The sequence below is a fragment of the Hyperolius riggenbachi genome, chromosome 1 (genome assembly GCF_040937935.1).
Source record: "Hyperolius riggenbachi isolate aHypRig1 chromosome 1, aHypRig1.pri, whole genome shotgun sequence".
Classification (NCBI taxonomy): Eukaryota; Metazoa; Chordata; class Amphibia; order Anura; family Hyperoliidae; genus Hyperolius; species Hyperolius riggenbachi.
Window position 1 is genome coordinate 491,542,287 of NC_090646.1, and position 21,131 is coordinate 491,563,417.

At 42.7% G+C, this 21,131-nt stretch overlaps 1 protein-coding gene and 1 long non-coding RNA gene across 5 annotated transcripts in view; one reads left to right on the forward strand and one right to left on the reverse strand.

Annotated features, from left to right (window-relative positions):
• Window positions 1-1,613: 1,613 nt before the first annotated feature.
• On the reverse strand, window positions 1,614-17,242 carry LOC137522879 (uncharacterized). The gene is made up of 3 exons (XR_011022477.1): window positions 17,111-17,242; window positions 4,941-5,182; window positions 1,614-1,998 (listed from the first exon to the last, which is right to left on the reverse strand). It is a non-coding gene; the product is annotated as an uncharacterized lncRNA (long non-coding RNA).
• Window positions 17,243-17,281: 39 nt separating this feature from the next.
• LOC137522841 (phosphatidylinositol 4-kinase alpha) overlaps window positions 17,282-21,131 on the forward strand; it is a 179,153-nt gene continuing 175,303 nt past the window's right edge. For 3 of the 4 annotated variants that reach the window (XM_068242974.1, XM_068242980.1, XM_068242988.1), the window contains exon 1: window positions 17,282-17,651. In XM_068242974.1, coding sequence (XP_068099075.1) covers window positions 17,547-17,651 — 105 coding nt within the window. In that variant the 5' untranslated portion in view covers window positions 17,282-17,546. The remainder of the gene's footprint in view (window positions 17,652-21,131) is intronic. The other variant, XM_068242996.1, reaches the window with a different exon arrangement.

Here is a 21,131-nt window from a genome sequence, read left to right on the forward strand (position 1 = left end):
GAGAGCAGGAAAGAGATAAAAGGGCCAATTGTTCATAGATTAGCTCTGGGATATTTCAATGAATGTGTCATTGAACAAAAACAATAGAACAGTTAAAACTTAAAAAGTAGATTTAAACAAAAACTGTGGACTATATTAAAAAGTCATTTTTAGAAGACGGAAGATAGATACAATTGTTTACTTCATTAGTTTTTTTTTTGCCTCTAGTGTCCTTTAATATCTGTTTCTGTTCTATAATTGTCAATACAATGTTTATACATGACTAAAAGTGAACCTGAAGATGTTCGCAAAAAAAAAAAAAAAAAAAGTTAGCTACTTCGCTATGAAGAAAGAAGTGTCAGCTATTGAGGAACTACAAGTCCCACAATGCATTGCAGGAGTCTGACAGCCACAGTCATGACTCAAAGGCAAATGCATTGTGGAATTTGTAGTTCCTTAACAGCTGGAGGGCCAAGTTTGCCCATGCCTGTGTTAAAATGTGACAGCACAGTGGACATACTGCACCTGCATGAGTACGGCTGCACCTGCACAGTATCTCTTTTTTTCATCTCAGGTACACTTTAATTTCCATGTCTATTTGCACCCAATAAGCAAGAGCTGATTTCCCCCCAAAAATAAATATGACCCTGTAAAAAACTGATAGGACATACTTTTCTAATAACCAAGACAAGAAAAGACAACACATTTATATCGCGCTTTTCTCCTGGTGGACTTAAAGAGCCAGAGCTGCAGCCACTAGGACTTGCTCTATAGGCAGTAGCAGTGTTAGGGAGTCTTGCCCAAGGTCTCCTACTGAATAGGTGCTGGCTTACTGGATAGGAAGACCCAGGATTCGAACCCTGGTTTCGTGTATAAGAGGCAGAGCCCTTAACCAGTACACTATCCAGCCATTGGCAAAGTGCTACAGCAGTGTCACCCTATGAGCGTCTTGTCACTGCAGAATTTTGATTTGAAGAAAATTGAGAACGTGTTGCCTGTACCATTTTCAGAACTTTTCTTCTTAAAGAGAACCTGTACTGAGTAAAATTATTTAAAATAAACACATGAGGTAACTTCAAATGAACATTACATAGTTACCTTGCCATCAGTTCCTCTCAGAAGCTCACCATTTTCTTCTGCCAATAATCCCTTCCAGTTCTGACAACATTTTGTCAGAACTGAAATATTTCAGTTGCTGTCAGTTATATATCGGTTGCTGTCAGTTACAGCTGAGAGGAGAACTGGTGTGTCCATGTTTCCCTATGGCTCAAGTGGGTGATATTACAGTTTAACTGTGTGCTGACCAGAAAGCTGTTATGGAGTAATGGCCATATTCAAAATGGAGGACGGAGAATTCCATTGATCACAGTGGACAAACGGGACGCAGGAAAGGAGAAAGAGATTGAGGAGTAGACTACACAGGAGGTAAGTATGACTTGTGTATGGTTATTTTGACTTTTAATTTTCAGTACAGGTTTTCTTTAAGGTAATGTGCAAAAATGCATATTACTTTCAAAAACGCTCTGAAAATCACTTTGCAAAATCGCAAACGCTAAGAGCTTGGTGATTGCGTTTTGTAGTGTGAACTTGGCCTAAAATATGGTCTCAGATAACCAAATACTATTACAAGTGCAAACGTTTTTATGAATCTTTATTATGGTAAATTGTTACTATTACAAGCCAGGAATGTGCGAAAACGAAGCCATTGACACCTTTCTTTGTTATGAACACTGATAGGCACACCACTTTATAGCAGGTTTTACAATATGTTTACTTCTCCTTTCCAGAGTACAAATCAGTTTTGTTGCAGCTAGTCAGTGGTAAGAATAAAATGTTTCCTATTTTAAATACAGAATAAGTTCTTCCCATTTTTTTTGTTTTTATGTGGTGAATCTCATCACTTCTGCTTCTATTTTCCTCTTTTGTAGTACACAATCCTTCTGAAAAAAATCTCTTATATTTGGTATCTGTTCCTTGAAGTTAACCAGTAACTGAGATGTGCAATGGAAACAGGAGATTCTGAAAAATACACAACCAAAGCCAGTAAAAGTGTAACTGAACTTTTGAGGAAAAAAATAAAAACATTTCCCTCCAGGACATCTGCTGTATATTTATTGCATAGATTTCAGCAAACAATTCATTGGAAGTAGGTCACCTTAACCTTCACATTTGCTTTGACTTTCTCAGCTGGAAGAACAGGTAGACCAAAAGAGAACTGCATTGGATAGCATTTATGGATTAATTCCTTTTATTGCGCAGTGCACATAATGCAGACAAGCATGACATTTCGGTCGGGAGCCCTTTCTCAAGTGTGCGTTTAGAAAGGACTCAAGCTCAAAACGTTATGTTTGTGTGCATTATGTACACTGCGCAATAAAGTGAATTAAAAGGAACCTAAACTGAGAAGAATATGGATGTTTCCTTTTAAAGAGACACTGAAGCGAAAAAAAAACTGATATTATGATTTGTATGTGTAGTACAGCTAAGAAATAAAACATTAAGATCAGATACATCAGTCTAATTGTTTCCAGTACAGGAAGAGTTAAGAAAATCCAGTTATCTCTATACAAAAAAGCCATTATCTCTACGACAAGTGGTGGAGAGGGCTGTTATCTGACTTATTATCTCAACTGTTCCTGGACTATTTACTTTTCCTCTGCCAGAGGAGAGGTCATTAGTTCACAGACTGCTCTGAAAGAATCATTTTGAATGCTAAGTGTTGTGTAATTTGCAGATATTAGAGAATGATGCAATGTTAGAAAAAACACTATATACCTGAAAATAAAAATATGAGAATATTTTCTTCGCTGCTAATCTTCTAGTAATTATTCATAGTACACAACCAATTCATTATATCATATTTTTTTTCGCTTCAGTGTCTCTTTAAACAATACAAGTTGCCTGGCAGTCCTGCTGATGCCTTTGGCTGCAGTAGTGGCTGAATCACACACCTGAAACAAGCATGCAGCTAATCGCGTCTGACTTCACACCAGAGCACCTGATCTGCATGCTTGTTTAGGGGCTGTGGCTAAAAGTATTAGAGACACAGGGTCAGCAGGAGAGTCAGGCAACTGGTATTATTTTAAAAGGAAAAATCCATATCCTTCTCAGTTTAGGTTCCCTTTAATCCGTAATTGTGGTTGAGCTCAGGTCGTATCTGCTTTCTCGGTTCTCGACAGGGGTGGTGGATCACCCTGAGGGATCTTGGTGCTCCCGCACCACACACACTTAATTGGTGTAGCCTGCAGGATTATTGCAATTTGCATAGCATGTAGATATTTGGGATCCGAATATTCCTATCTGCATAAATAAAAACTCACTGGAAATGGGGATGCAAAAATGTAACCAAACACTGGACCGTTGTCATGGGTGCAAGGAAGCATAATTAAAAATGCCAGGAAAATTACAGCTCAATGCAGACTTAGAGAGACTCTGAAGTCTCTTTTTTACCTTCTTTTGTTTAACTATCCTCTTCAGCTTTAATGACAGAGTTAAATCGGCGCATCCCCGCAGCAGAGGAGTGATTTATTGTCAAAGTCCTGCAAAGCTCCCGGGCTCTGCAGGGCTTCACTTAGTCGAAGAGGCTGAGCTTTACACTGTAGCTCTGCCTCCTCCGCAGTCAATCTCTGCGGATCGCCGCCTCTCCCCGCCCCTCTCAGTCTTCTTTCACTGAGAGGGACGGGGAGGAGGCAGAGATCTGCAGAGATTGATTGCAGAGAGGCTGAGCTACAGCTCAAAGCTCAGCCTCTCCAGGAAGAGAAACCCTGTATGTCAGGGCAGTATAATCTACGAGCTGCAAAATCGTATAACTTTGCAGGTCAATTACTCTGTAATAAATAACTCCTCTGCCGTGGAGATGTGGCGATTTAACTCTGGCATTAAAGCTGAAGAGGATAGTTAAACAAAAGAAGGTATAAACAATAAATAAATAAACTTCAGAGTCTCTTTAACTGGATAGAAAATTTTAATAGTGAAAGTTATGTCAGTTCACAGTAAACAACTTCAGAGACTTGATTTGATTTTTTTGTTGTAAAAATTTCTCATATCTTTGAAATTTATGATTATGCAACTTGCTTTTAAGGAGAACCTGAGGTGGTTAAAACAAACAAATAGATCCCTAAGAAGAGAGAAGCCTCTGGATACTTCCCAAGTCCTCCTCCAGACAACTGCCACTGCCCGGAACCCTCTGGAAGTTTGCAGCCATGCTGCTATTCATGCACGCCTTCACGAGTACGCCCGCACAGTAGCACAGAGCAGATGTGGACAAGCAACTTTAGCTTACTGTGCAGGAGCAGCCATCATGAAGTGGAGTGCGGACCAGATAACATATCCAACAAGATCTTGTCAAAAATGTTACGATGGTCCACGAGTTGCAAAGATGGACTATCCAAATGCTTCTTTCTACGTAGGTGGGTATCTAACTTTTTTTTTTACTTGGGCGACTTGAGGTTCAATTTAGGTTTAAAATTTTCAATAAACGTGTTTGACAAAAGCAGTAATATTTGTGACACTAGCGCACTGGCCTGCTGAAAGCTCTGCCTGTCCATACAAATGACCAAAGAAATAATACCCACCGATCACAGCCTTTTATATCAGTGCTCTGCCCAAGTCACAACATAAAAGTGGGCACAGTTTGCAGTAGTCAAAATGTCCTCAATCCCACCAACTTCTGCCAACCACAATGCTAATTTTGTCATAAATATTAATAAGCTGGTCCCCTTGTCACCCTTGAGATCCACTTTAAAGATACATTAACAGTTATTACAAAAACAAAACAGTCTATAAAGTGTAGTTTTAACTTTTGTTAAAATACTGTTTTAACATATCATTGCTATTAAAATTAATAATAAACGACAACAACTCATGGATGCTTGGTCTAGGACAAATACCGGTAGGTGTATTAATTTACAGTCTATGAAATATCTGCATTAATATTATGAGAATGGCAAGGGCCTACTCACCTCTGCTGTCTCTACCCCAACCTTCTCCGATTCATACATAAGTGATAATGATCTGTTGCTACTCTCCACTGTGTTTTGTGCCCTCCACATTACTTCTTGCTGCAAGGACCTCTGTCTGTCCGGTTCCTCTCTTCCCCTTGGCTCTGCAGAGCGGTCATTCCACCCCACGGGTTTAAAGTTTTCATCCTCATCCTCGTCAAAGGGGTTGTAACTCTTGGACATGATGTCACTTGTCTTCTAGACTGCAGTGTGATTTAAGGGGTACAAATAACATTACTGCAAATATTAGTGCTAAAATAATCCACAGACAAACAAGAAATGTTTGTACAAACAAATGATTTGGGGGGGAGGGGGGGGGGGGGGGTTCTGAAATTATACAAGGAAAAAAATAGCGATAGGACAATCAACTTTTTTGAAAGATGTACCACCAAAAACACACTGCTATCTACCTCAAACATGTATGTTGCAAACAGTGTTCCAAGCTCTCAACAGAAAAAGGTTACATTCAGATATGTCACAGGGATTTTTCCAGAAAGTGCAGGAACCAGCACTTCCAAGGTCAGACGTACTCAATGTTCTGTAATCAACAGCTACATGGTGTTATCGTGGAGGCAATTGTCACAGAGCTTGCTTTTTTGTGGACTTTAAAGTGGTTAATATTTAGTGAGACCTTTAGTCTCTGACCAACATACACATGCATCAGAAACGTAAGGCAATGTTCAGATAGTGGAAATAGGTTTGCCTTTTAATAGCTTGTTGGAGTAAAGCCTGCAACAAGAAAAAAAAGTTGACTCTGATGTGGAAGCAAGAAGCAGGCACACTCCGACTAGTCAGTGCATATAACTAAAATACACAGTTCTCTAGAGTTGTTAACACAAAGAACAACAAAGCGTTTGTAAACGGCTTTTCTCCCATAGGACTCAAAGTGAATAGACTGGTCTCAGATCAGAACATAGTTGCTGTTTGGAACGCCCCGTTCACATCACAAACGCGGATGGTCACGCATGCGGAACGCAACGCATGCGAACGCACGCCATCCGCGTTTGTGTGCGTTGCGTGGCTGATCCCATCACTGAAAAGTGAATGGGACAGCCACGCGTTTTTACAAAAAATGCGTGCAGCATGCGTTTCCGGACCGCACAGGTCCGGAACGCATGCAGTGTGAACATCAGACATTGCACTCTATGCAATGTCTGATGTCGTGCGTGTCGGCCACCTGCACACGTTTCCAAAACGCGGCTGGAAACGCGTGCTGTGTGAACGGGGCCAGGAAAAGTCAAGTAATTATAAATGACCAACTAAACGTGGCTTTTCAGTTTTGACGCCTCCAGGGCTGAAGTTGCCTTTGTTGAGTGTGGCAAGGCATTCCAAAATGTGGGGGAAGCTTGACAGGAGGCTCTGGCTCCAAAGGTTTTGAGTTGGACTCTGCAGGATGGTCCCGTCTGTAGCTATTGAGCAAGAGGAAGACACAGGCAGGCTGGACTGGCACTTATGTTAAAACAACAGCAACTGGTTAAAGCACACCTGAACTCTTGCATAGGAGACAAGAAAACACAGAGAAATCCACCATGTGTGTTTATAGAGAACAGACAGTATAATTCTCACTTCTCAGCAAGTAATGAGCTAGTGTAATTTGAGCTGTCAGCTGTCTGTGAAATCTGAGCTAATATGTAAACACAGGATGTAGACAAGTGCTAACATTTATTAAGCTATGCAAACCATATTGCAAGCTTTTCCTCCTAGCTTAATAAATGTTAGCACTTGTCTTGGATGCAGGGCATGCGTTTTTCAGTCTGGCAGAGGCGGTGTATGCCTGTGCAATTAACCATTCAATTGCAACATGTGTTTAGGGATGCGCAGCCTTTCCCCCCACCTTTTCTTAACTTTGTAACTATGTAACTATCAGGTTAGCTGCTCCCAGCCCCTCCTCCTGAGTTTCCTGTTTGCATAATAAGTAGTAGCAGATTTGCAGGACGACGAACGAACTTTTAATTGATGAAAGAACGACCTAAGTAAAGTTAGTTTTAAAAGGTGTGTAACGATCTGATCGTTAGAACGAACGTTACATCACGTAAAGCAACTATTGCGCCTGCGCATAAAAATGAGAAGTTTCACGGAGAAATTGGGAAATGCGCATGTCAAGCCTAGTACGAACGACCGTTTCCAACGATGTACTACTTTTGCAAACGATCGTCGTTGGTTAAAATCCGCCGAGACAGAACTTTCTTTTGTAGCGATTTGGCTCGTTCGTCGTTTGCCTTAATAGTCGGTGGTTCGTTTTTTGTAACGATCGTCGTTGGTAAAGATCAGGGAACGATCGTTACAAACGACTATAGTCGCATGTGTGTACGCACCTTTAGCGGTATGCGCTGGCGTTCTCCTCGCTGTTCAACAAAATGTTAGTTTTTATTATATTCATCAAAAAAAAGACATGAATTTTGTCAAAAAAATGATTTTTTTAACTTTCTGTGCTGACATTTTTCAAATAAAGTAACATTTCTGTATACATTTTTTGTCCAAATTTATTCTGCTACATGTCATTGATAAAAAAAAAATCCATTCAGTGTATATTTATTGGTTTGGGTAAAAGTTATAGCGTTTACAAACTATGGTGCCAAAAGTGAATTTTCCCATTTTGAAGCATCTCTGACTTTTCTGACCACCTGTCATGTTTCATGAGGTGCTAAAATTCCAGGATAGTATAAATACCCCCCAAATGACCCCATTTTGGAAAGAAGACATCCCAAAGTATTCACTGAGGGACATGGTGAGTTCACAGAAGATTTTATTTTTTGTCACAAGTTAGCGGAAAATGACACTGACAAAAAAAAATAAAAAAAAAAAAAAAAAAAAATCTGCCACGGACTCACTAGGCTCCTCTCTGAATAACTTGAAGTGTCTACTTTCCAAAATGGGGTCATTTGTGGGGTGTGTTTACTGTCCTGGCATTTTGGGGGGTGCCTAATTGTAAGCATCCCTGTAAAGCCTAAAGGTGCTCATTGGACTTTGGGCCTCTTAGCGCAGTTAGGCTGCAAAAAAGTGCCACACGTGGTATCGCCGTACTCAGGAGAAGTAGTATAATGTGTTTTGGGGTGTATTTTTACACATACCCATGCTGAGTGGGAGAAATATCTCTGTAAATGGATGGTTTTAAGACTAGTCCTTACGGTTTAGGGCCCCTAAAATGCCAGGGCAGTATAGGAACCCCACAAGTGACCCCATTTTAGAAAGAAGACACCCCAAGGTATTCCGTTAGGTGTATAGCGAGTTCATAGAAGATTTTATTTTTGTCGCAAGTTAATGAAAAATGACACTTTGTGAAAAAAAAACCAATAAAAATCAATTTCCGCTAACTTTTGACAAAAAATAAATTCTATGAACTCGTCATACACCTAACAGAATACCTTGGGGTGTCTTTTTTCTAAAAAGGGGTCACATGTGGGGTTCCTATACTGCCCTGGCATTTTACGGGCCCAAAACCGTGAGTAGTCTGGAAACCAAATGTCTCAAAATGACTGTTCAGGGGTATAAGCGTCTGCAAATTTTGACGACAAGTGGTCTATGAGAGGGCGAATTTTGTGGAACCGGTCATAAGCAGGGTGGCCTCTTAGATGACAGGTTGTATTGGGCCTGATCTGATGAATAGGAGTGCTAGGGGGGGTGACAGGAGGTGATTGATGGGTGTCTCAAGGTGTGATTAGTGGGGGAAATAGATGCAAGCAATGCACTGGGGAGGTGATCAGAAGGGGGTCTGAGGGGGATCTGAGGGTTTGGCCGAGTGATCATGAGCTCACACGGGGCAAATTAGGGCCTGATCTGATGGGTAGGTGTGCTAGGGGGTGACAGGAGGCGATTGATGGGTGTCTCAAGGTGTGATTAGTGGGGGGAATAGATGCAAGTAATGCACTGGCGAGGTGATCAGGGCTGGGGTCTGAGGGCGTTCTGAGGGTGTGGGCGGGTGATTGGGTGCCCTAGGGGTAGATAGGGGTCTAATTTGATGGGTAGCAGTGACAGGTGGTGACAGGGGGTGATTGATGGGTAATTAGTGGGTGTTTAGAGGAGAGAAAAGATGTAAACAATGCACTTGGGAGGTGATCTGATGGCGGGTCTGCAGGCGATCTGATGGTGTGGGTGGGTGATCAGATTGCCTGCAAGGGGCAGGTTAGGGGCTGATTGATGGGTGGCAGTGACAGGGGGTGATTGACAGGTGATCAGTGGGTTATTACAGGGGGGATAGAGGCATACAGTACACAGGGGGGGGGGGGGGGTGATCAGGAGTCCCCAGGGGGCAGTTTAGGGCATAAAAAAAATTGCGTTGAAAGATAGTGACAGGGAGTGATTGATGGGTGATTAGGGGGTGATTAGGTGCAAACAGTGGTCTGGGATTTGATCAGTGTGCTTGGGTGCAGACTAGGGTGACTGCAGCCTGCCCTGGTGGTCCCTCGGACACTGGGACCACCAGGGCAGGAGGCAGCCTGTATAATAGGCTTTGTATACATTACAAAGCCTATTATACATAGGGGCAGCGGCGATCGGGCAGCTAGTAACCCGCCGGCGCTTCCAAACGGCCGGCAGGTTACAGCACGAGGGGGGGTGGAGCCTATCGCCGCACAGCCACGCTAGATGCCGCCGCCGATGGGCGTATTGTGGTCGTTTGGGCCCAGCCCTTGCCGCCGCCCATCAGCTGGGGGCGGTCCTTAAGTGGTTAAGTCACAGAGGAACTATACATTTTCTCTTTGTCTTTTCTAAACATGACCATATTCAATTTAAAGTGGACTTGAACTCTCTACATGTTGCTTATGGAAGTGCAATTACGGTATGTACAGGTTTGCTTTCCTAATAGCTTGCGCCTAGGTGATTTCTGCTGTAGCCAGAAACACATAAAAATAGCTTTGTTTAAAGGGAAACTGAGGTAGGAGGAATATGGAGGCTGTCATATTTATTTCCTTGTAAACCATGCCAGATGCCTGGCAGCCCTGTTGATCTTCTGCCTTAAGTAGTGTCTAAGTTAAAACCCTGGAACAAGCATATGGCTAATCCAGTGAAATCTGAGTCAGCATACCTGATCTGCTGTATGCTTGTTCAGGGTCTGTGGCTGCAAGTATCAGAGAGAGGGGATCACATTCCTTGCAAGAAATGCTGACAGATGAGAACAATCACATGTCAGTACTAGTATTTCCTGGTATTCAATTGTGTACGTTTGTTTTACCATGGCTGTTGTGCACCTCTGTGCAGATCCAGCATCCCAACCACGGCGACATGCAAAGCAGGACAAATGACTAACTACTGTCTATAACCATACATGCGATTTCAGAGAATACACAACAGGAAGAGCAAGAAGATGTCTCCTCTGCCCTTTATCTTTCCTATAGCCACACTTGTCATTGCAAATGTTTATTTTTAATGCTATTTTGTAAACTTATTAACGCCCAACCAAAACCCAAATTAAATATGCTCAATACACAAACAGTCTTGCTGATTAATGTAAATAAGTACTGGTTTTAAAAGTTATATTTTCAAGTTTAAAAATCCTTTGTTTAGATGTGCTTGCTTGCAGCCGTGCACATATTCATACAGTAAAGACGTAAGTTTGCTCCAACCTGTTCATTTCCTGTTACTAGAGTTGAGATCTAATACCCTGTACACCATGTAATTTTTCAGTCAGATCAACTGGAAATTTCTCGTTTTATTATTTCTAGCTTGTCCAATCTGCTTCCGAACGAGAATCGATTCTGAGATCAGTGATCTGCTTCCGAACGAGAAAGGGATCGATTCTGAGATCAGTACCACACAAAAGCGATCCCTTTCTTGATCAGAAGCAGATCAGATATGCTGGAAATCATCGGATGGGAAATTTCCCACCGATCCGACAGGAAAATTGCATGGTATGTTACAGTTGCTCAGCACCAGCTCTGTGCAAACTACAAAGTTCTGCCTCCTCATACAGACACATGGTTTCTACTATACAGTATTAGGAATGCTGAGAACTGTAGTCTGGCATCTACTGTTCCTACTTTATTACATCTCAAACCCAACTGATTTCGCAGCTGACTCCAGAGGATAGAAGCAAGCTGTATTGGAGTTCTATGTACATTTGTCCCATGAAACAGATATTCAGCCCACCACTACTCTTCTATCTACTGTTTATATGTACTTATCAAGCTAATTGCTATTATGCTAGGTACACACCATACAATTTTGTGTTAGCTAGACGGTTCGATAAATAATTTCTGACATGTCCGACTTATTTTCGATCGTTTTTCTGATCGATTTCTCATAGAAGTGAATAGAAATAGAGAAGAAAAGATAACAGAATCGAATCAGAAATCAGTCGGAAAATCGAATCGGATTGAAAAATCGACCAAAAAAAAACAACCAACACATCGTGTGTACCCAGCACTAGTTTGCTCTGTTCAATTTAGGGTTTTAACTGCAACCGCATTATCGTACGGACTTCATGAGTACTTAAAAAGTACTTAAAAAGTTTTAGACTGGCTACGGATTTTACGCAGAACTCGATGGACGTATGTCTTTTTTCAACCAAAATAACTATGTGGTTTTAAACCAGGGCTGTGGAGTTGGTACAAAATTCTTCCGACTCCGAAGTTTATGAAACCACCGACTCCAGGTACCCAATATTGATCCAACTCCTCAACTTCGACTCCTTAGTCTAATAACTTACCAGAGCTGTGGAGTTGGTACAAAAATCATCCGATGACTCCGTTTATTGAAACCACCGACTCCGACTAAGTACCCAAAATTGCTCTGACTGCACAGTCCTGGTTTTAAGTGAAAAATATTCTTTCAGACTACATGATAGAGGAGACTAAACAGATAGATATTGTGAGGTCTTCAATCAAAATGAACAGAAGACCTCAATTATGATTGGCCAATTTTACCACTACCATGTTGTATGTGAACTTACCTACACAATGGGCTCTATTCACAAAACGTCTCATAAATGACTTATTTATTACCTATAATAACCTTTCAGCGCATTTACAAGCAAAACAAACACTCAAAGTAAGTTATTCCTGATTAAAGTCATTTCAATATTACTTTTCTTACCTTAATTATTTTAGATTTTTGCTCTTTGGGAGCTTACAAATGTAACATAGATACGGTGAAAACAGAGGAACACAAGTGAAAAAGCTTTGTGAATCATGCTCAATGTGTTCATAGAATTCAAATCTGTTGCCCCAAATACAACATGAAGTGGTAAATTGGCCAAATCAAAATTGGATGTGTGCGGGCACCCTAAAAAAATGTGCCTTATTTTACAGTTAATGTTATCTTTAAATCATTATAGGAATAGGTAAAGCACTAAAAGTACCTCTATACCCATTCCAGATAGCTGAGGGTAGTGGATATGTGCAAGCTCCCTTATTAAGGCCTGGTGCACACCAAAAACCGCTAGTAGATCCGCAAAATGCTAGCAGATTTTGAAACGCTTTTTGTTATTTTTCTGTAGCGTTTCAGCTAGCGTTTTGCGGTTTTGTGTAGCGGTTTTGGTGTAGTAGATTTCATATATTGTTACAGTAAAGCTGTTACTGAACAGCTTCTGTAACAAAAACGCCGGCAAAACCGCTCTGAACAGGCGTTTTTCAGAGCGGTTTGCGTTTTTCCTATACTTTACATTGGAGGCAGAAACGCATCCGCAATCCAAAAAAATGCCTCACCCCGGGAGTATGCGTTTCTGCAAAACGCCTCCTGCTCTGGTGTGAACCACCTCATTGAGATACATTGACCAAGCGTATCCGCAGCCGCAAGCTGCTGCAGAAACGCTGAAAAAGCCGCTCGGTGTGCACCAGCCCCAAAGGAGCATTAAGATACTTACTCCATAAGTCCCCTCTAGGGTTTATCACCACAGGTGTGGTCGTAGTTATGGCTACCTTCTCTACAACAAGGTGTAGACGAGTCCCTTGTCCATAACACCGATAAGGGGGTTTTGTAAAATATGTCTACCTTTTGTAGAACACTCCCCCCAAATATATTATGGACACTTAAGACAGCTTATCAGATTTGAATTACAGGATCTTCTAAAAAAAATTAGCATATTGTGATAAAGTTCATTTTTTTCTGTAATGTACTGATAAACATTAGACTTTCATATATTTTAGATTCAAATACACACAACTGAAGTAGTTTAAGCCTTTTATTGTTTTAATATTGATGATTTTGGCATACAGCTCATGAAAACCCAAATTTCCTATCTCAAAAAAAGCATATTTCATCCGACCAATAAAAGAAAAGTGTTTTTAAAACAAAAAAAGTCAACCTTCAAATAATTATGTTCAGTTATGCACTTAATACTTGGTCGGGAATCCTTTTGCAGAAATGACTGCTTCAATGCGGCGTGGCATGGATGGAGGCAATCAGCCTGTGGCACTGCTCAGGTGTTATGGAGGCCCAGGATGCTTCGATAATTGAGCACAGTAATACCATGGTCAGTAAACCATTTACCAGTGGTTTTGGGACAGTGAGCAGGTGCCAGGTCGTGCTGAAAAATGAAATCTTCATCTGCATAAAGCTTTTCAGCAGATGGAAGCATGAACCCACTTTTGAACCAGAAACAGCGGCAAAAGCGGCTGACCTGGGCTACAGAGAAGCAGCACTGGACTGTTGCTCAGTGGTCCAAAGTACTTTTTTCGGATGAAAGCAACTTTTACCTGTCATTTGGAAATCAAGGAGCCAGAGTCTGGAGGAAGACTGGGGAGAGGGAAATGCCAAAATGCCTGAAGTCCAGTGTCAAGTACCCACAGTCAGTGATGGTCTGGGGTGCCATGTCAGCTGCTGGTGTTGGTCCACTGTGTTTTATCAAGGGCAGGGTCAATGCAGCTAGCTATCAGAGGAGATTTTGGAGCACTTCATGCTTCCATCTGCTGAAAAGCTTTATGGAGATGAAGATTTCATTTTTCAGCACGACCTGGCACCTGCTCACAGTGCCAAAACCACTGGTAAATGGTTTACTGACCATGGTATTACTGTGCTCATTTGGCCTGCCAACTCTCCTGACCTGAACCCCATAGAGAATCTGTGGGATATTGTGAAGAGAAAGTTGAGAGACGCAAGACTCAACACTCTGGATGAGCTTAAGGCCGCTATCGAAGCATCCTGGGGCTCCATAAAACCTGAGCAGTGCCACAGGCTGATTGCCTCCATGCCACGCCGCATTGAAGCAGTCATTTCTGCAAAAGGATTCCAACCAAGTATTGAGTGCATAACTGAACAATTATTTGAAGGTTGACTTTTTTTGTTTTAAAAACACTTTTCTTTTATTGGTCAGATGAAATATGTTAAATTACAAAAGGGGGAAGAGCTCCAAGAATCGCCGGCACCCAACAGGCTGCTGCACAGTACCTGGATTCCGAAGCTGAACTTGGTGCTCACAGCATAGACATCAACACTGGTAGTTAGAAGAAAGAACAGCGCTGGGCACTCAAGCTGATGCTTAAGGTTTATTTACCACAGGTACAAACAGACATTGCAGGCAGAGGGAGAAAAAGAGAGACCTCTTATTTCTCCCTCTGCCTGCAATGTCTGTTTGTACCTGTGGTAAATAAACCTTAAGCATCAGATTGAGTGCCCAGCGCCGTTCTTTCTTCTAACTACCAGTGTTGAAATATGTTAATTTTTTGAGATAGGAAATTTGGGTTTTCATGAGCTGTATGCCAAAATCATCAATATTAAAACAATAAAAGGCTTGAACTACTTCAGTTGTGTGTATTTGAATCTAAAATATAAGAAAGTCTAATGTTTATCAGTACATTACAGAAAATAATGAACTTTATCACAATATGCTAATTTTTCGAGAAGATCCTGTATAGAATTTTTTTACTGAAAATGCCTTAGGTGTGAGTAGATATACCCCCACCTCCCTTAGCCCCCTGTCCTTGACCCACACAATGAGGGCTTACTAGAGAGGGGAAAAGATTTATGTTGCCCTTTTGCAGAGCCTTACATGTTGATTGGTACTGTTCAGGCAGGAGAGCTCACCGCTGGCTCGCTCAGCCAATCTGGCAAGTACTACCTTAGCCTTTGAATCCAAAAACGACATACCGTATCTTCAAACTTTCTGATCTTAGAAAGATGGACATCTTTCAGTACAAAAATGAGGCTAAAGGTGCATACACATCCAATTTTGATTGTCCAATCACTGACCAATTTTACAGACCTCCTAGTAGTATGAGGGTCAACAGACTTTGAATACTATGAGCAGATTGCGTAGGTAAGCTCTCATATTACATGAAAATGGTAAGACTGGCCAATCAAAATTTGATGTGTGTACCAGGCTTACGCCCAAAAAACCTTTCCAGCCATGCCCTCATCACCACTACATTTACTCATTATGATTAATTCATGACAGAAAGAGACATCTTGTCATTCATATCTACTACCATATGAACATTACAAAAATACACTGTTAGTATTACCCATAAGAATCACACTCGATCATACGGATGGCACTGGGGAAACTAGTGATGTACAGACACTTCACTGAGGTATATTAGAGCAACATACACTGCTGATAAGGGGATGGGAGGAGGGATGCTGGACAAAATACTTGTGGGCAGGACAAAGAGGGAAACAAGGCGCTCAGGGGATGCTGTTAATTGACCTGACATGCTGTATCTTTAGGGTCCTTTTATATTGTCATGCTACGGTAGTGGAGCGAATTTGGAACAATCGCACTGCAGCCAAAAGGTTTCACCACACATTATAGCCGTAGGGCGACGTAAAAAAAAACAAAAATGAACACACAACTTCTGAGAGTCAGAGGGTAAGGCACTGCAACTTGTGCCTTACTTTTGCAGGGCCCCGAAGCACTTCCATTGCATTGCACCACGATAAGCTGTGGCAGGGGAAGGTACTGTGACATGGTAAGTATAAAAGCCCCCTTAAACAAACTGGGGATACCTAAGATGAGATGACCATGCAATCGTATTGGCTCAGTTCCATGCAGCATGCACATATGACTTTTGATAAACTGTCATTCAAAGGACAGATAGAAGTTCCCCTTCTAGTAGATATAAATTTTATACATGTCTTTATACTTTTACACAAAAACCTTAAAAGAGAAACCAATAAGGGAAGGGAGAAAGAGGCAGTCAGGACTTGTTTCACCAAAGACTGTAACCAGTAATCTGGGAGGTACACAACTAAAAATAGCTTAGATGCAGCTTCACTTCAAACCAATGACTTACAGAAAATTAAAGGACAACTAAAGTGAGAAGAATTTGGAAGCTACCATATTTATTTCAGTTTAAGATAAGTACCAGTTGCCTGGCAGCCCTGCTGATCAATTTGGCTGCAGTAGTGTCTGAATAGTACCAGAAACACGCACCCAGCTAATCTTGTCAGATCTGCCAATACAGCAATGTCAGAAACACCTGATCGGCATATGCTCGTTCACTGTGGCTAAAGATAGAGGCAAAGAATCAGTAGGATAGCCAGGTATTGCTAAAAAAAATTAAATAAATATGGCAGCCTTCATATTCTTTTCGCTAAATGCCGGATTGTCAACATAAAAATCAAATTTCAACAGCAACTGGTCTGAGTGTATTAAGTGATAAAGATGCTAATCCTGCATTCAAAACTATTTCTGCTGTTATGGTTTGGAATTATCACATACCTTAGGAGCACTGGCCCTTTAATAGCCATTGCCATTCAGTTGCATGCTGGGGGGTTCTTTTTATCTAGAATATATTCCTCCTCTTCCCTTTATTTCCCTGCCTAGCTGAAACATTATCATCTGCACACTTGTCTTTACAAGCAAGGCTGAGGTGACTCAGCGATTGGAGGAAAAAAGAAAAAAAGTTAAGGGAAGAAATAACACCAGTATTTAGCCTCAAATTGTGGGCAAAATACATGGTTCCCACCAGGAACAGAATTCTCTTCATTTACTATATAAAATTCACTGAAACCAAAACGTGGACAGTACAATACATGTGTTATGTAAGTAGATCAAGTATTTATCTACTTTTATACGTGTTTCCCCCTGGCATAGTATGGCTAATCCTACTGCTTTAAGTTGTCCCCAGTCACTCGCCTTTACCATTTACATGAATAGGACTATAATGTCTTTTAACGCTTCTACTACAGTAGAAGGATGGAGGAGACCGGTAACACCAGTAGGAAGCAGTAAAGAAATATCATACACCAGTTATTACCTCTGTATGCAGCCTACGACCACCGCTCTCCCGACCCTGCCCTCCTTCCTGCCGCTTACAATTTTCCAGAAAACCCTTCCCAGCTCAGCTGACCGCACAGCCTCACTATCAGCAACTACCGCCCAAATCTGCATGTCATTTCCTTTCCTGCACTAACTTCCGCGTTCCAGATGAAACCATCGCAAGCTGGGAGGGGGGATGTGATGTAGCGCCTGTCTAAGCGGAAATCATTGTACTCTTGTGATGCGTCCGAGTTTTAGCTAGTTATGCAAAATGAATATTTGATTGCGTATACTACAGTCACTTTGCTTTTATTTCTTTCCACTGACAGTCACTATAGCAACACGGTCATTTGTTAGGTTCGGTGACTGTCACTTGTCTAAGGGTCATGTGATGATGTTGAGTGCTGACGTCATCTGACGGCTCCGGGAGGAAGATGGCGGCCAAGGGGGGCGGTGGAGGTGCCCGGGGGTTTTATTTTAACACAGTACTGTCCCTGGCCCGCTCCCTGGCCGTGCAGAGACCGGCGGCCCTGGAAAAGGTGAGGCAATGGCCATGAACAGATACGTAAAGTGATTAAGGGACTTGCTGCGTAGCAAAACACTTCTGTGCAAAGTATCAATGGGGATTCCTGCTATGCAGTGATGTAATGTAGCTGTCACCGTCTGCCAACATCGTTCACTGCAGATCTTTTACTAGTGATTGGTGATGCTCACCTCCTCAATGGGAATGTTTACTTCGTCAAATATGATTTCTTCTTTACCAGAAAAAAATGGAGCAGTGTGGGGCTAATTTGATTAGTCTGTAAGGTTTTATTGGCTGGCACCAATAGAGAATGAGAGAATTTGCTTTCTGCTTAGAGTAAACTGCAGAATTTACCATACTGGCGCTGTAGGCTCCTGCATACAGGTGCCTTATGTGGGAGAGTTGGCTCCCCTCATAGAATTACCTCCCCTACTTGAACTGTTGGACAGTCTGCCTGATGCAAGTCTTCAGCCGGGAGGGTGAGAATGGTTTATAACTGGGGCCATGTGAAGTCTTTAGAGGCGATGCATACTGTTTTGCAGATTGTTCTAGAGCAGGCTTTCTCAACCAGGGTTCCCTGGAACCCCAGGGTTCCTTGAGGACTCTGCAGGGGTTCCTTGGCATTTCCCCTCATCCTGGAGGAAGTCTAAAAGATCATGTTATAATAGGGGGTACTGTAAAAAGAAGCACTAAATTGAGGGTCAGAATAATAATGAGCACAGTATAATGAGTGGCAGTGTAATAGGGGTATTAAATAAACAGCCTCACCTACATGCCTCCGGAAAAATAAATGCAGGGGTTCCTTGAGATTAAAACATTATTTGCAGAGGTTCCTTGAGATCCAAAAGTTATTTGCAGGGTTCCTCCAGGGTAAAAAGGTTGAGAAAGGCTGTTCTAGAGTAATCAAGCTAACAAAATAGGACTACTCATAGCATAAACAAAGTAGAAAGATCAGTGTGCAAGAAAGCGTACTCACCCCAATGTGTTTCAGTAGAACTGATGTATTATTATTAAATCAAATAAAAGCAGCCTTCAGCCCCCAACATTCACATAGTGTAACATAGTCTCTCTTTATCCCTGGTATATCCTACATTCATACTGTTATGACTAACCATAGGAGCTTACAGTCTAATCCCTGCCTCAGTAGTTTACAGTCTAATTCCTGCCTTATATCACCGACCTACAGAGCTTACACCCTAATCCTTAAGGCTGGTTTCACAGTGGGACGTTACAGGCGCACGTTAGAGCAGCCTGTAACGCACCCCACCGCACAGCAATGAAAAATCAATGGGCTGTTCACAGTGCCCACGTTGCGTTACATAGTAACGCTGCGCCACCAGACAACGTACTGCATGCAGTACTTTCTAAGCGGCAGAGCCGCGTTAGACTGCTTGCACATGCTCAGTAACGTTGGGGAGGAGCGGAGAGCGGCCAGGCACATGGCTAATTAATATTCACTGCACTCAGTGACGTGCAGTGTTTACTTCCTGGAGCGGCCGCTCTGTGCAGTGATTGGCCGGCGGGACCACGTGATGCCGCATGCGCACAAGAGTACGCATCACGGCATCACGGACGCCAGAGTGAGCTGCACAACGCGGCTCACTCTGACGTCCAAAGCAGGGAGCACCAGGCGTTGCGTTAGGGGCACGTTATGCGACCATAACGTCCCCTAAAACGCAACGTACTGGTGTGAAACTAGCCTAAAGGGATACTGTAGGGGGGTCAGGGGAAAATGAGTTGAACTTACCCGGGGATTCTTACGGTCCCCCGCAGACATCCTGTGTTGGCGCAGCCATTCACCGATGCTCCGGCCCCGCCTCCGGTTCACTTCTGGAATTTCAGACTTTAAAATCTGAAAACCACTGCGCCTGCGTTGCCGTGTCCTCGCTCCCGCTGATGTCATCAAGAGCGCACAGCGCAGGCTCAGTATGGTCTGTGTCTGCGCAGTACACTCCTGGTGACATCAGCGGGAGCGAGGACACGGGCGTGCAGGCGCAGTGGTTTTCTGAGTTTAAAGTCAGAAATTCCAGAAGTGAACTGGAGGCGGGGCCGGAGCATCTGTGAGTCGCTGCGCCAACACAGGATGTCTGCGGGGGACCATTAGAAGCCCCGGGTAAGTTCTGCTCATTTTTCCCTGACCCCCCTACAGTACCCCTTTAAAGGATACATGAACTAAAAGCTGCATATAAAGTTTTACTTACATGGGGCTTCTTTCAGCCCCTACAAGTCTGTGTGTTCCTCACTGCCGTTCCACTGTGCTTCAGTCATCTGCTGCTGCTCTGTAATGATCGGTGACCCCGCAGGGTTGGTGTCTCCTGCACATCCTTGGGATCGATCGCTAGAGGCGTGCGCTCCCGTGCATGCACAGATGCTGTTGACCCAGCCACCCCGGGGGGGCCTGTGAGGATGGTGGAGTTTAGGAGCTAGAATGCCTGTGTCTACAGGTTTCAGAGTTGTAGATTCCAAGGGTGTAGAGTTGGTACAAAAACCATCGGATTCTGACTCCTCAGTTTATGAAACTGATGACTCTAGGTACCCAAAATTGCTTCAACTCCAACTCCACAGGCCTTGCATGGCTATGGAGTGGGTACACAAATCATCTGACTCCAACTCTGAATGCACAGTTTATAAAACCTCTAACTCCAGGTACCCAAAAATTGCTCTGACTCCAACTCCACAGCCCGGGTAGATCTGGCCCTGAGTACACAGAAAGGACAAGTGGACCATGATCATTTGATCACCACCAACCAGTCAGAATCTGAGGAATCAGTCACATGGTCAAATTCATCCCATTTGTCCAGATTTTTCTCATAGGTGTGTTGAGATGCAGCTTACTATTCTGCCACTAGGTGCCACATAGCGGCATACTTACCCTTTTAGGACTTTTCCATGTGAGGAGGACAATTAACTAACGGAAAGGACTTCCTCTCTGTCCCAGGGCAGCTGTCTCGTTAGAAGTCCAGCGAGGGATCAGACTTGGAGCTACAGTATATAACCCAGCTAAGCAGCTTAGTATTCAGGAAAACCCATGGGCAGGGCAAATCAAACTATGTGCCCCTGTCCCCTTTGCAGGTTGACATTCTACTCTACGGGTTGCCAGGGCACTTCTGATGAGGCGAGGTCTAAATCAGTAGGATGTGCAAAGCTCTGTACTCTGCTCATTATACTGGAAAAAAAAAATAATATAGCCCCAAATATTATACGGAGGACCTTTCCTTTATAAACAGAAATGAACTGCAGCTACTGAGCTCAGCAACATGGGCTTCAGCAGTCACTTCTGGGATGGCTGTGGCACTCATAACACTCATCTCCTACTTTTTCTGGATGGAGAAGTGATTCCTACTGCCTCATTTACACACACACACACACACACACACACACACACACACACACACACACACACACACACACACACACACACACACACACACACACACACACACACACACACACACACACACACACACACACACACACACACACACACACACACACA